Raw genomic sequence first — 14,918 nt, 5'->3', positions numbered from 1 at the left:
TCTGATTATCCATCATTTATCCTGAACGTTAATTTAACCGTAATTATAACATTTTACACTTTTACAAATGAATTAGAGCTGACAATTTCATTTTGCATCAAGTATCTGGTCAGGCTAAAGATATCTGATGAGTCTGTCTGGCAGAGGAAGGCTGTTGACAGACAGCAGCCTGTGTCTCCCCAGCAGGGCATTGATCCTTAGCCTGCACAGGTGCATCAGTGGACGAGGTGACACTAAAGGGACAAGAAAGGAAGTAAGTTATCAGTATGATGCAGGCTGAGAGTTACAAATGGATTTACTGTGTAAAATTAGTAATAATTTAAAAATAAAGGTTAATAAATCGTTGTTGTCGGGTGGAAACCTTGTACGTCCAAAACCGTTTGTTTTGTATTTATCATTTTAAAAATGATTAAAATAGTGAAAATAGACGATCTAAAAGCTTGTAGATCTACTATTTTCACTAGTTTTGTGCGACAGTCTTGTATGATGAAGGAAAAAAAAACGTTGAAAAAACTTGAAAAAACTTTCAAATTTGGAATTTTGGGGGTTTCTGCCCGACAGTGAGAAAATGGTAAAAGGTGGATTTATATAGCACCTTAATCCAAAGTATGTGTGTGTGTGTGTGTGTGTGTGTGTGTGTGTGTGTGTGTGTGTGTGTGTGTGTGTGTGTGTGTGTGTGTGTGTGTGTGTGTGCTCGTCTGGTGGTTAAGCCCTATATACTTTGTCTTACGAGGGCTTGCAAAAGACAAGTATTTGCCTTGGTTGAAAGGATTAAAGTGAAAGGAAAATTGCATTATCTTGTACGTACATAGTTTGGTCTTTATGTCCATCCATTCCTCTTGGCTGTCCAGCAGTTCAGTGAGCCTGGAACACAGCTGAACTTGACCCACATAGTCCAGCAGCAGGTCTACAATTGGACCCGCCCCATTACGCCCAGCCATGGTTGAAAGCCATTCACAGAACTGGGGGTAAAAGAGATCATGCTTCAGTAATTGTCTTAAAGTGTGTCCAAAAACAAATCTCATATAACCACATAGTGAAATGCCCAGTATTAAAGGAGTAGTTCACCCCCAAAATGACTTTCTACCACATATTGCGGTCACGTGTTCAAATACTGGATTCTGATTGGCTAAATTCCGGAGGTTATGGCAGAACAACCGCCGCAGTTGTGTGAGGACTTGCTTCCAGGAAGAACTTTGCAAGTTACAACTGTGTTTTCTTTCGTGTATATGGTAGATGTGGTAGAAAAGCTATTTACCACTCGGGGTCGGACATTATGCTCTCATAATGTCCTGTGTGAGGTGTTATCGGACTCGGCTGCGCCTCGTCCGATAACACCCTCACACAGGACATTATGAGAGCATAATGTCCTCTCACTCGGGGTAAATTGCTTACTTCTATTGATTAGTCACGCCATGGAGACTTGAGTTCAATAATATTTTTTTGTATTTGTCTCATTCCTAAGACAAAAAAAAAAAGGATTATAGTAAAATTACCCCCATTGGTTCTGGATGGGGACCCAAATGCCCCGGATGGGGACCCAAATAAGGCCCTGGATGGGGACCCAAATGCATTTGGGCCAGAATCAATGGGGGTACATTTAGGGTCACGGATCAAGTCAATTTACCCCTATTGATTCTGACCCATAATATTTTTTTCTGTCTTAAGAATGTGATAAATACAAAAATATATTATTGAACTCAAGTCTCCATGGCGTGACTAATCAATAGAAAATGTATTTACAAATGAATAAATTAACATTAAGAATGTTACTGTGCATAATAAGTTATTGTGTGTGTGTATATATATATATATATATATATATATATATATATATATATATATATATATATATATATATATATATTTTTTTTTTTTATATACACACACACACACACACACACACACACACACACACACACACACACACACACACACAGTATATGTAGATATCTATGAAATAGTTGTAAATGTACAAATGTACAACACCTGTATTGCCGATTCTGGTGGCTCTGTGAGGGTTAAAGGAGGTACTCCATCATTATGCAGAACAGTCTGTCCATTTCCAGCAGCAGTACTCATGTCAGATCTCGTGGAGGGTGGGTGAGGTGCACTGCCATATGCACAGGTAAAGCAGCTGAGGGCATTGCACCCATTATCCAAAAGGCACTTGAGCAGAGAGAGATTGTTCATACACAGTGCAACAGCACCAGGGAAAGTGGTAGGATAGGCTGGGATGCTGGTGTTGCCATCAGCTCCTTTTTCCAGGAGTAGGGAGACGGTTCTGGCACAGCCCTGCCTTATAGCCATTAGCAAAGGGCTTACCGGGTCCAGACTCAGACTAGCCCCAGCGTTCAGCAACAGTTCGACTGTCTCTGTGCTGCTATTGGCTATAGCAAAGTAAAGGGCCGTGGTGCGTAGATCAGCATACTGGATGGAGTGGCTGGGGGACAGTGTGGCGTTGACATCGGCACCTGTTTTGAGCAGCACAGCTGCCGCCATGTGTCGGTTGTGCTCTGCTGCCAGGTGGAGGGGGGTGATCCAACTGTGACGAAGTCTGGCTCGACTCGTCACAGGGACAAGGAGGGACACAATCCTGTAGACATGACATGAAGATGGATTTAAAACCACTTTAAACCTGGTGTCCTTATTTTGTCATTACAGGCCAAAATTAAAAAGTAGTATAAGTATAAGATAGGGTTTAAAGTTTTTGGTTGAATCATTTTTACCAATCTGAATGGTAAAGTATGTTAACTAACAACGCTGTGGGGGTTGTAGATGATCTACCTGCTCTTCCATTGAAAAGTGTATATCCTGGTTGGGTAGGACCACTACTGGTTGAGAGCTACTGCATGAAGGTACCCAGGTTCAAGGAAATGTAAAGTGTAAATCAGGGGTAGGCAACCTTAGGCACGGGTGCCAACACTGGCACGGGGGAGAGTGATCACTGGCACACTGGCAAAAGTGTGAGAGAGAGATGATTTTTATTTTAAAATCTAATCTTTTTTTAAAACATTTGGTCCAATAAATGAAGTCACCTAATTTACAGAAATGTACATCTTGCACAAAATTCTACATTCCTTAAAACTCTGAACTTTGACTGGGGAGGGAGTCGGGGAGATTAATGATCATTATAGCATTATCATATTTTTATTATGTCCTGACAATCAAAATATGTCTGCATTTTTGATGGGGTGTCATTAAAATGTATGCAGACATGGCACACTGACTATCTTGAAAATAATAACATGGAACTTGATTTCAAAAAGGTTGCTGGCCCCTGGTGTAAATGCTGCAGCTGTACTCAAAATCTTAGTATAATAAATAAGCTGTGGTTTGTTAACTTACTCGTGGTGTCCATACTGAGCAGCCATATGCAGAGGTAGCAGTCCTGAGTTTGTGGGCTTGTTGGCATCTGCGTTGTTAATGAGCAACATGGCAGTTATCTCCTTGTGTCCATTTTTACTTGCCTCGTACAGTGCTGTTTCCCCATCACATGTCTGCATGTTCACATCAGCACCTAAACAAAAGCATTACATCTTTAGGATTACCATGATAATGATAATAGCTAACACCTCTCCCTTTGATTCCCTATTGATTCATCTCTACCATTGATTCCCTATTGATTCACCCCTCCCATTGATTCCCTATTGATTCACAAAAAGGTTTATCTAGAAGAAGAACTAGAAATACTGTTCCTACGAAACAGTGTGGGCTTGCATGTAACACCATGAATGGGCATACAGATCTATCCTTTGGCTGCACCTCATTGGCTAAGGGCCCTGCCTTTGTACTGTGAACTTGACCGATAGATAAATAATGAAGATAACATACGTGCGCTCGCTTTCAGCGAGCACACAATAAATACAATTTCCCCAGGAATACAGTGCTAATAATAACAATAATAAAAAGATGCAATTGGAAATTACAAGTGTGGTTGCTGTGAAGCTCGACCAATCCTCGAGTTAGCACCACTCTGCCATTGAACTCAATGCAGGACTTTTTATAGTCTGGATTGTGGACAAAATATTATCCCAAATATGGATATGACTGACGTCTGACATCATAGATGTCTTATATTATAGACCACATGAGACTCACACAATATGTCCATATATGGGCATTTGTACATGAATTCTGTCTTGGCCATATATGGTGCATCCATATATGGGCATTGCCAAATATGTGTCAACAATGTGATGTCACAACAGGTAAGCTATAGACATTGAGGCGTTAAGCTGCCTTGGTCATTGAGTCAACAATGTGATGTCACAACAGGTCAGCAACAGACATTGAGGCATTACCTACCTACCTAACTGACTCACTCACTGACGGTAGGGATCTACCGGGTTTGATAGGAAATGCTCCCATTTGTATAGCACTTATAAAACAGTTATAGTGTTTCACACAGTATCAAAGATAAAAAACATGAATACGTTTTGTGCTAGAAACATAATAAAAGAGCATAAAGCATAACAAAAAAGAAACACACTGTTGTCAGTAAAGGTAGTCTATAAGTATGTTTTAAAAGAGAATACTGAATTTGCTAGCATGATGGTGTCTTTCACCTCAGGCAGGTCATTCCAAAGTGCTAACTGGGGTCTTATGGCAAAGGCCTGATCGCCTTTTGTCTTCAGTCAAGATTTTGTAATGACCAGAAGGGCCTTGCCAGAGGATCTCAGGCTGTGACTCCTGCTCATACAGGGTCAAAAGTCCATGCAGGGGGTCGGAGACTAGATTGAGCAGTGCCTTAAAAGTAATCAATACAATCTTTAAATCAATACTAACAGGCTAAAATTAATGGTGATTGATTGAATACTTTAGTAGTCAGAAATGTAAACAGCACTTGTTACAGTCAGACATTAAGGCTAGAAGGATAACAACTAGTAAGGCGCCTCAGGGCGCGCCAATTCTTGGCCATCTGGTATATCGGACCAGTTACCCATATATGGAGATCCATGTACTGTATAGTACATCCCTTTTATGCCCATACGTGGAGATCCCACCGTATGGGCATAAAATAAAAGTCTGAACCAGCTGCACAGATATGGGCTGTCTTCCTCCATATATGGGCATTCCCATATTAACACTTATGTTGCAATGATTTTTTCTCTTCAATGTCTCGCGTTGCCATGGTTACCATAGACTTCCATGTAATTGTGCAATTGTGTAAAAAGTGCACGCCCATGCCTAGATGATGCACCACGTGTGTAGATGCTGTTCACAGCTTTCAAACAAAAGAATCCGCTTGGAAATCCGTTCAGGCATTCATGATTTATGGGCCATTATGTTTTCTTCAGATGTAAACAAACATGGCTGCCATGTTTGAAAGAATGGGTTGGTATGGGGGTTAAACATGCAATTTCGCGATCGCGATCATGCCTAATACATTTCTGGAGGTCCAAAAAAATTGTTTTTTTTCAAAAACGGCCCAAACTCGGGAAACTCGGGGTTGGCACAGCGTTGGTATCAATACAAACTCGGGAAACTCGGGGTTGGCACCAGATGTGTTAAGTCCTGTCAGATATGGGCTTAATATTGATGACATCAGGGATCTCCATATATGGGCATAAAAGGGATTCTGGGGAATATCCATATATGGACTTTTACATAGGTGTTGTCACCTGTGATATCACCTGTGATGTCACAGTGATGTGTCAAGGGAACCAACCCATAGACTGTAAAAATGTGTACACACACGGCTTCACGTCTACACGCAGACAAGCTGTGACATTTCTCATGGTAAACTGCGACCTTCGGTCGTAATAAAAAGTCCTGGGGACAGTCAAATCCTCTGTATTAAGGTCCTTTGCATGTTTTTCGGACCATGGTTGATTTGTTTCCGATTTTCGCTGCTGTCGCCACTGCATTCTCTCTCCTCTCTCTCTCTCTCCTTGGCCTGAAAACCTTTTTTGCGGATTTCGGATTTCCAAAACGCAATGAAAAAACGCAGCAGTGTGCAACCAGCTTAACACTGAAGTGGATATGTTGTATACGTAAAAAAAGGGAAAAGCAAAAGAACACAGTGAATGCCTACCTTTCCCAATAAGATAACACAGCACCTGGAGGTGTCCCTGCTGCGCTGCCACAATGAGCGGGGAGATGCTGTAGGTGTGTGGTGGGTTGAGTGTGGCTCCAGCTCTCAGGAGCATTTCGCAGATGCCTGTGTTGTTCCTGGACACTGCCTCGTGGAGCGCTGTCCAGCCTTGACCACAGCGCTGGTTGACCGAGGCGCCAAAGGACAGAAAGAGGCTCACCATGTCTTCATTGTCCCTTTCACAGGCTGTGGGACCAGACATAATATAGAAATACAACATTCTACCACTTTTTCTAGTCACATGTTCAAATACTGGATTCTGATTGGCTAAATTCCGGAGGTTATGGCAGAACAACCGCCGCAGTTGTGTGAGGACGAGATCAATGCGCCTCAGTGTACATCCGGGGACTTCAGGAGGTAGTCGGAACACCTTTCCCCCAACCAACATATGACGGTCGTAGCGGTCCTATGTTTACTAACGTGCGTACGACGTCGCCGATTTATTTGGATCCAATGCAATCCGCCAACTTTAAAGCCCCTTTTCTCTGAACCTATGCCTTTCTGGAAGCGAACAGCCTCTATTTACGGCCGGAACGGTCCTTCTAACTGACGTTAGCTTAGCTGTATGCTAGACATCTTTCTCTGCATGGAGTTGGCGTCATCTGGTGGTGAGTAGAAGATGTTGTTTGTGGAACTATTTGCTGTCGTCGCGGAAGTTTTATAGGCAATAATGATTGTAACTTAATATCCTTGCAAGTTACAACTATGTGTTTTCTTTCATGTATACGGAAAAAAGTGGTAGAAAAGCTATTTACCACTCGGGGTCGGACATTATGCTCTGATAATGTCCTGTGTGAGGGTGTTATCGGACTCGGCTTCGCCTCGTCCGATCACCCCCTCACACAGGACATTATCAGAGCATAATGTCCTCTCACTCGGGGTAAATTGCTTACTTAACTTATGACTGTACTGTCCCCAGATGGATAGTTAGGAACCAAATGGACCCTTATGTGGCTATAACTCTGAGAGTTATGGTCTGTGGTCTAATTATGCACGGGTTCTCAAAGTGGGAATGTTTTCATTTATTCCCAGGGCCCTAATATACTGTACATCAGCTATTTTCAAAGAATCTTGACATTCTTTGAAAATGTCTGCAGCCAAATACACATAAATGTAGTCCTTGGCATGAAAACGTTTGAAAATTACTGCTGTACAGTATCCACAAGTTTCCCAAGGAGCTTACTGGGGAAAAGGGTGTGTGTTAGTGTGTGCTTCACTTCCTCCACACAGCTGATTCAAATCACTTAACGAAGCACCAAGTAATCACCATGGGGAGCATGTCGATATTGCGACATAGCATCTGTTCGACGGTTCATTCTTTCGACACGCACAGGTGAATGTTAACCTGGTGAAATGCTAACCTGCCGACGCAGGTGAGTAGCTAACCTGCCGACGTGGGTGAATGTTAACCTCTATGCCTAAACTAACCCAAACCCTAACAGACGTTCATAGTCGAAAGAATGACTTGTCGAAAGAGCGAGATTTCCCCATCACCATGCAGAGATTCAGGTGTCACAGCAAGCAGCAACAGCAACCAGTCAGAATGAAACAGCTAAGAGGAACAGGAAGTGATGCACAACTGTTACGCAAGGAATCATGGGACACATGAAACTTGTGGATAGGCAGAAGTAAAGGCGCCGGTTCCTTTTGAATGTTGCATTGATGCAAATTGATTCATATGGGTTTACCTTTGTACAATGGAGTTTCTTTGTTCTTGTTGCTGATATCGGGGTCTGCACCTGCCTCCAGAAGGCACCGCACACAGGACAGGTGTCTGCCGGACACAGCCAGAAGCAAGGCTGTCTGCTCCTGCAGGGTGCGCTTATCTACTGAGACTGGATGGGCTACAACAGGAAAGATTCCACAAAAAAGACTTGTTTACATTATACACGCAGTATTTGTTCATTACGTAAACAGTACAACCATCACCTGATTGAAAAGAATAAACCGTATGTTGTTCTATTGTCACATGAGTGCTGAAGGTCCATCAGTTTGAAAGGAATTGCTTTCCAACTGACAGACTCTCAATGATGCTTTCAGTAGCCTATTTACCCTGCAGTAGTGTCTTCATGCACTCTGTCTCTCCACAATAGGCTGCCTCATGCAGAGGTATCCACCCATCACTGTTCTCCTTCATCAGGTTGTGTGGAGTAGAGGCTGCAAGATCATTCACAGCCTTCACATCTCCTCTCCTGATAGCCAAGATGACTGGATCAGCAGCATCCCTTTCAAAAAACAGTACATTCCAATCAGTTTATTGATTCATATGTTGAATGTTTGTCTTGTCAGTGATTGTCAATATTGAATATTATGCACATACAGTAGCTAATTTATAAATTATTATTAGCTACAGGGTAGGAAGGTATTTTCTGCTTGGATGTCTACAATGGTTGATCTCAGTACAGGCTAGCTACAGTAGGCTATGTGTCCCATAAAGACTATCGACCTTTTCTGCCTGCAGTGCATATTTTGAATTACTGTGGAAAGCAAGAACATCAGAGATCTTCTCGACATTGTCAAATTGCCACCTTACCGCTGTGTCTGTCAAAATGCAACAAAAAGACTCACTCGCACTCTGACGTGGTGTCGCTCCGCCGCCGCCTGTCCGCGCATCGCGTCCTATCGCCGGACAGTTTCGCCGACCCGAAATTGCTCTTATTATTCCCGACATTACGAAATTGTGACAAGTACTCTGAATACCTGAATTTGGTCATTATAGCTCTAGTGTTCGATTCAATGTGACGGCGAAGCAATGACGATCGGAGGTGGAGGGGACATATTCACAGCAGCGGGGGGGCTCAGCTGTGCTCTTGGATTATTTTAAGACTACATTGTCACGCGGGAGGTGGTGGTCTATCCATATATGTCACGACACTCCAACATTGAGAGATAAGGGTGACAGATGGGAGATAACGTGTAGGCCAGTTCCCTGCTGTTTATCTGACACCGCTCTTTAAAAATTAGGCTTTAGACGACACGAAATGCATAAAACACTGCTGACAGTCCACACCGTTTCAACAAATCTCAGATGATACTGATATAGGCCTACAGAAGAGGTAATGTGAAGCAATACATGTAGGCCTCCTTTATTAGCAGTCCGCATAGGAAAAGCACAGGACAGTAGGCTATATCTATACTATAATTTTGCGAATGTCTGTCTGTCTGTCTGTCTGTCTGTCTGTCTGTCTGTCACAGCGTTTCTCCTCAGTGGCTGGAGCAATTGATCTGAAATCGCATCACCATTAGCATATGAACACACCTGACATAACTGTGAAGCCCGTTTGTCACTTTCACAAATCGTATGCTGTATATTAGCATTTTTATGCTGTATCTATATCTATTCTGCATCTAGCATGAGGCACATCTATTCTGCATCTAGCTTGAGGCAAAATGTTTAACCAGCTCTGTGTGTGTGTGTGTGTGTGTGTGTGTGTGTGTGTGTGTGTGTGTGTGTGTGTGCAGGCAGGCGGGGGTGTGTGCAGGCGGGTGGGCGGGCGGGCGGGCTGGGGGGGGGGGGGTTTCTTACATTGATGCTCCTACATCATGCAAGCACCAGTTAAAGTTACTTTCCATCCCTCATATACTGTGTGCACAGTGCACATCCCATAACCCACACACTGCACATCATTTTGGAGCTCATATCTTTGAACGGGTAAGGGCTAGTAGGATTAAACCCAAGAAAGCACAACATTTGGCTTGTTTACATTGGGGTCCTTTTGTAGGCCTACTCAATTCATAGAGGAACATGCCTGATTTATCAACATGATATAGCCTAAATGTGAAATTTCTTTGAAATCATACAAGCTGATAAGCTTAAGAGATGGAAGTGAGTGAGTACAATATTATATAGCCTATTCACTGCTGATATAGACTGCAATGTGTAGTAGGCCTAGGCTACTTACATACACAAGTATAAAAAGCATTGCAAGTTATCAATATATTTCACTTTCAAAAAAACTTTTTGTCATTTTATCATCTAATCATAGGCTTTTATGAACACCCCGAACAGTTTTTAATTTGCCTGATTCAATATGATAAATATTTGGATATTCAGTATTTAGATATTTGATGTAAATGTTATCAGTCCTCCTCCTAAAAGCCTGATTAGATGATAAAATGTTTTTTTAATGTTTTTTTTTAAAGTGAAATATCCCTTTAAGCATCGTAATGAACTTCATTTTGAGCATCTGTAACAAGAAAAGGCTATAAACGCATAAGCCTACAGTAGGCCTACAGTTACAGTCTGCAAAGATTTCTTCAGGTTCACTCTGATTTAATTCAAACTTTTCAAACTGATGGACCTAGATGTTAATCACATTAGGCTACATAACACCACTTTATTTAGTTTATGCATAAAATGGCTTACATTATTTGACCTCGGCTCACCTGAAAGGGTTTATTGTTGAAGTGAGGAGATCATGAGAATAGGTGGCGAACCTGTCTCTTTTACCAATGTTCCTTCTCTGGTATATCATCCTGGATTGTGGAGCTGAGATCATCACAGAAGCAGTTATTGTGTGGTATCAAAGGATAGCGCCTGATGTCCTCATGTTATGATCCTTACCTGTAGGAAAAAACAGGGACCAAAACACAAAGATATGGCAATCATGGTCTTAAGATTAAAAATGTTATTTAATCATAAATAACATAAAGATGTAGCCTATCAGATGTCCCTGGGGTACATTTTAAGTAAGTAAGTAGCCTAAGTAAGTAGTAAGTACAAGGTATACTACACATACAGCCATGTAATTTCCACATGTGTAGTAAACTACAGTAGGGGCTGCTGAGCTATACACTCCCAGAGAGAGAGAGAGAGAGAACCAACTCCAGCCGTGCATGGCTGCCTTTTAAGGGTATGTTCAACTTTGTTTAGTTCCACTTGATTCTGCTGCTCCAAAGGCTACACACACATGACGTGAGGCACTGAGGCTGTTCAGTGTTTTGTGAGTTATGGATGGCAGGATAATATTACGATGACACCGAGCTTAGATAAGTGTCTTTCTTGGGGGCATTTATTGACCCATGACTCATTCGGTGAAATTACCACACCATAAAATCCTTTGCCTATTATTCCATTTGGTTCCATTTGTACAGTACAGGATTTTACTGTGCAGCGAATTAAGGGTAACATTCTCAATTTAGATGTTTTGAACAAAGATAAAACACATAACTCAATACATTTTAATATATTCACTAAAAGAGAGACAAAACAACCGTATCCAGGATTTTTTTCATTATGCGTGGGCTCGCTTTTTTTCTTCTTCAAATTTTTATACTTGAGATTTTTGAAAAAAACTGTTTCCCAGTGAATTCTTATGGGAAATGAATTACCATTACCATTTACAGTATATTAATGCTTGGGCTTGAGCTGAATTGAAAGTCTGTCTGAGCCTCTGAGGAGGGATCTGTGCATATTTTCTACTGTATATAATATACTACTTCCACAATCTTTGTGCTGGAAATGTTTATATACGTAAGATGCATTAGAGGTCGACAGTATATCAGGTTTACATTAATTATAATGAGTCTTTTTTTTATACTTTCTGAATTTTTTGAAAAAACTGTTTCCCAGTGGATTCCTCTGGGAAATGAATTCTGTCTTACTATATATCACTGCTAGCTAGGGTCACTTCTGCAACTATGTGCATGTTGCAGCAGAATTTGCATGTGTACCATTTTCTACTGTAACCTACATAATATACTTTGTGCGTGTTTTCAGTGAGCCCACACAGTTTCTGCAGGAACTGCATTTCTAGTTATTTTTAATTTCACAAATTAAATGGTACATGTTCAAAAAGGAATAGGAAGAAGCTACACGGTACCACTTCACATATACCCATATAGCCTATATACCAGTAAGACTCCCTAATCGGGAGATAAGCGACCGTTGGTCGCTTATCTCCACAAATAGGCCAAAAGTTTGTTTTACCAATTATCAAGACATACGGGCAGTTGACAGTTTGCCATGGTTACTCATTGAAGTTGAATCTCCATATATGGAGACATAAGTTGCTCATACCATAGCAACCATGTTTTTTACAGGGCCTGGGATTGATGACATCAGAAATCTCCATATATGGGCATGAAAGGGATTTTGTTTCTGGAAATATGTCTGTGGGGTGCCACATTTGGAATAAAACACTTACATCACACATCTGGATATCCATACAGCCTAGTTTGCCTGTGTCCATTTATGCCCATATATCTGATGACATTGGGACACTGATCTCCATATATGGGCATAAAACTTATGTTAATTAGTAAAGCCTGGGGATCTCCATATATGGGCATGAGGGGTACCCTAAAAGGGCATCATCTGGGAATAGCAAATATAGTTATCCTAGTAAGTGAAAATCTTACATGAAAGGCCATAACTACCTACCTACCACCATACTGCATTCCTCATTAAACTACCTACCAGTAAGATGCCTATAGGGAGAAAAGCAAAGGGCGAGGTTGCACCATTTCTTGGTCTTCTGGCCAGTGATGTATATCGGACCATTTAACCATATATGGAGACATCTGGTACCCAAAGATATTCACAGATATGGGCTTAATATTGATGACATAAGGGATCTCCATATATGGGCGTAAAAGGGATTTGGTTCCCCTGGCATCACAGGGATCTCCATATATGGGCATAAAATGGATTTGGTTACCCTGGCAACACGGGGATCTCCATATCTCCATATATGGGCATAAAAGGGATTTGGTTCCCCTGGCATCACAGGGATCTCCATATGGGCATAAAAGGGATTTGGTTCCCCTGACATTACAGTGATGTCAGTGGCTGGTTCTACAGAGGGGATCTCCATTTATGGGCATAAAAGGGAATGTATGTATGATGATGTCAGATATCATAGACGTCATAGGACTTTCACATAACGAATAACTGAGTAAGCATGTAAACCCGTAAAATCTATATTTGGGCATGGCTGATTTATGACCTCATCATGATGACACGAGCAAACACAGCTGAATTGTATAAATGATCAGTGCAGAAACCAACAGAAGTATTTGACCAAGACTCTTCGATTTAAACATCAACAAAGGTGTGACGTTTGTTGATGGTCACAAAGGTGTGACGGACGGACGGACGGACGGACAGACGGACGGACGGACGGTGGAGGTTTTCATAGTAAACTGCTCCCTGACGGTCGCAAATACACATAATGTATAGAAAGTGGTTATCTAATTACTATGTATTACATACATCATGCACTCACTTATATTTACTAATGCTTATACTCTCTCTCTCTCTCTCAAACAAACACACACACACACACACACACACACACACACACACACACACACACACACACACACACACACACACACACACACACACACACACACACACACACACACACACACACACACACACTATCTGTGACTTTGTTCTATTCCAGACTAGTGCGTGAATGCTGCAGTGTATCTCATCTTCATTTTCAAATGGAGCCTGTTGTCCTGCCCTGCATGTTAATTCTGTCTAGGGCCTATATCTCACTCAGTAATAGGCAACAAAATATCATTAACATCAATCAGCGCTAGCCATGTCACCTTACCAATTTACAGCAGATGCTTTATCTCCACTATCGCTTCTTTGGAAGTGTTCCCGGACTTGGCTGTGGATCCTGCTTTTTGTCTGACAACTTAAGAACAAGTCTCTCAGCATATTATCTCTACAACTGGATGGACAAGCCCATAATGCAAATTGCGGAGCTTCACTGCATAATGGTAGACAATTAGGTAGTCAGACACAACATTGGTTATTGACAAAGCATATACACCACACACAGAAATATGCATGACTCACTCCCCATATCCTCAGGGAAGTTCAGGTAGACTAGCCGAGTAGCCGTAGCCTATGTTGTTGTTGACAGTGGTGGAAAAGTAGGCCTAGGCTACTCAAGTATACAGTAAAAGTCCGGAATTCAAAATGTAGCCTACTTGTGTAAAAGTAGGCCTATAAAAGTATTGGTTTCAAAATGTAGTCCTACTTAAAGTACCAAAAGTAGAAGGTAGCCTACACATTATGCAGAATGTCCCATTTCACAAGTTTTCAAAATGTATAGAAACATTTGAAAATAGCAGATCTACAAGCTCACAATTCATGCATTGTATAGGGCTGATTGAAGTGGATAATGCAGTGGTTCTCAAACTTGGGGTCAGGAACCCTAAGTGGGGTCCCCAAATTATTTTGTGGCGTCCCCAGATGATTATCTTAAAGTAAAAAAAATATCTCACTCAACGGTAAACAAACCTACATAAGTGTATACAGGGTATCTGCACATTTATATATACCAGTAATAGTGGAAGAAATATGTAACAAAAATAGGCAAATGTGTTCACTTCCGGCAGAAAGCGTGAAAATTTGCACCCAGGGGTATTTTTGTGCGCCGAATTCAAAAATTGATGGTCCCAAGCACTTTTCCCATGGGATCTGGTGGCTCTAATTCACTTACCATACTAGGGAAAAAAGACCCCCAAAATATCTTCTTTAAATAGCATGTGAGGGGTCTATCTAGGGGGTTTTCATGATTCTGAATCCATTGCAAGCATTTGTTTTGCACGAAAAACATTCCTTGGGCAAGAAATGGACCCTACATAACTGTGAAAAGTGATGACTCATCACTAAACCATAGTTTTGTGGGGTCCATTTCTTGCCCAAGGAATGTTTTTGTGCAAAACAAATGCTTGGAAAGGATTCAGAATCATGAAAACCCCCTAGATAGACCCCTCACATGCAGCTTAAAGAAGATTTTTGGGGGGTCTTTTTTTCCTAACCCTAACCCTATGGTAAGTGAATTAGAGAAAAGTG

General features: G+C 41.5%; 2 protein-coding genes across 2 annotated transcripts in view; one reads left to right on the top strand and one right to left on the bottom strand.

The window, feature by feature from the left end:
- Nucleotides 1-14,918, top strand: part of LOC308305564 (transmembrane protein 179-like) — a gene marked incomplete at its 3' end in the record, with an annotated part of 467,552 nt that overhangs the window by 334,979 nt on the left and 117,655 nt on the right. The gene's annotated exons all lie outside the window — the stretch shown is intronic.
- On the bottom strand, nucleotides 115-8,811 carry LOC308306011 (ankyrin repeat and SOCS box protein 2-like; the record flags this gene model as incomplete). Its single annotated transcript, XM_080750910.1, has 8 exons — nucleotides 115-233; nucleotides 809-962; nucleotides 2,035-2,596; nucleotides 3,349-3,520; nucleotides 6,038-6,283; nucleotides 7,786-7,941; nucleotides 8,150-8,322; nucleotides 8,666-8,811. The coding sequence occupies 8 exons, from the start codon at nucleotides 8,809-8,811 to the stop codon at nucleotides 115-117; spliced, it is 1,728 nt and encodes a 575-aa protein (XP_080607036.1).

The sequence above is a fragment of the Nannobrachium achirus genome (genome assembly GCF_963921795.1).
Source record: "Nannobrachium achirus genome assembly, chromosome: 20".
NCBI classification, from domain to species: domain Eukaryota; kingdom Metazoa; phylum Chordata; class Actinopteri; order Myctophiformes; family Myctophidae; genus Nannobrachium; species Nannobrachium achirus.
Note: the sequence above shows the minus strand (reverse complement) of the source record. Positions and strands in the feature narration are given on the sequence as shown.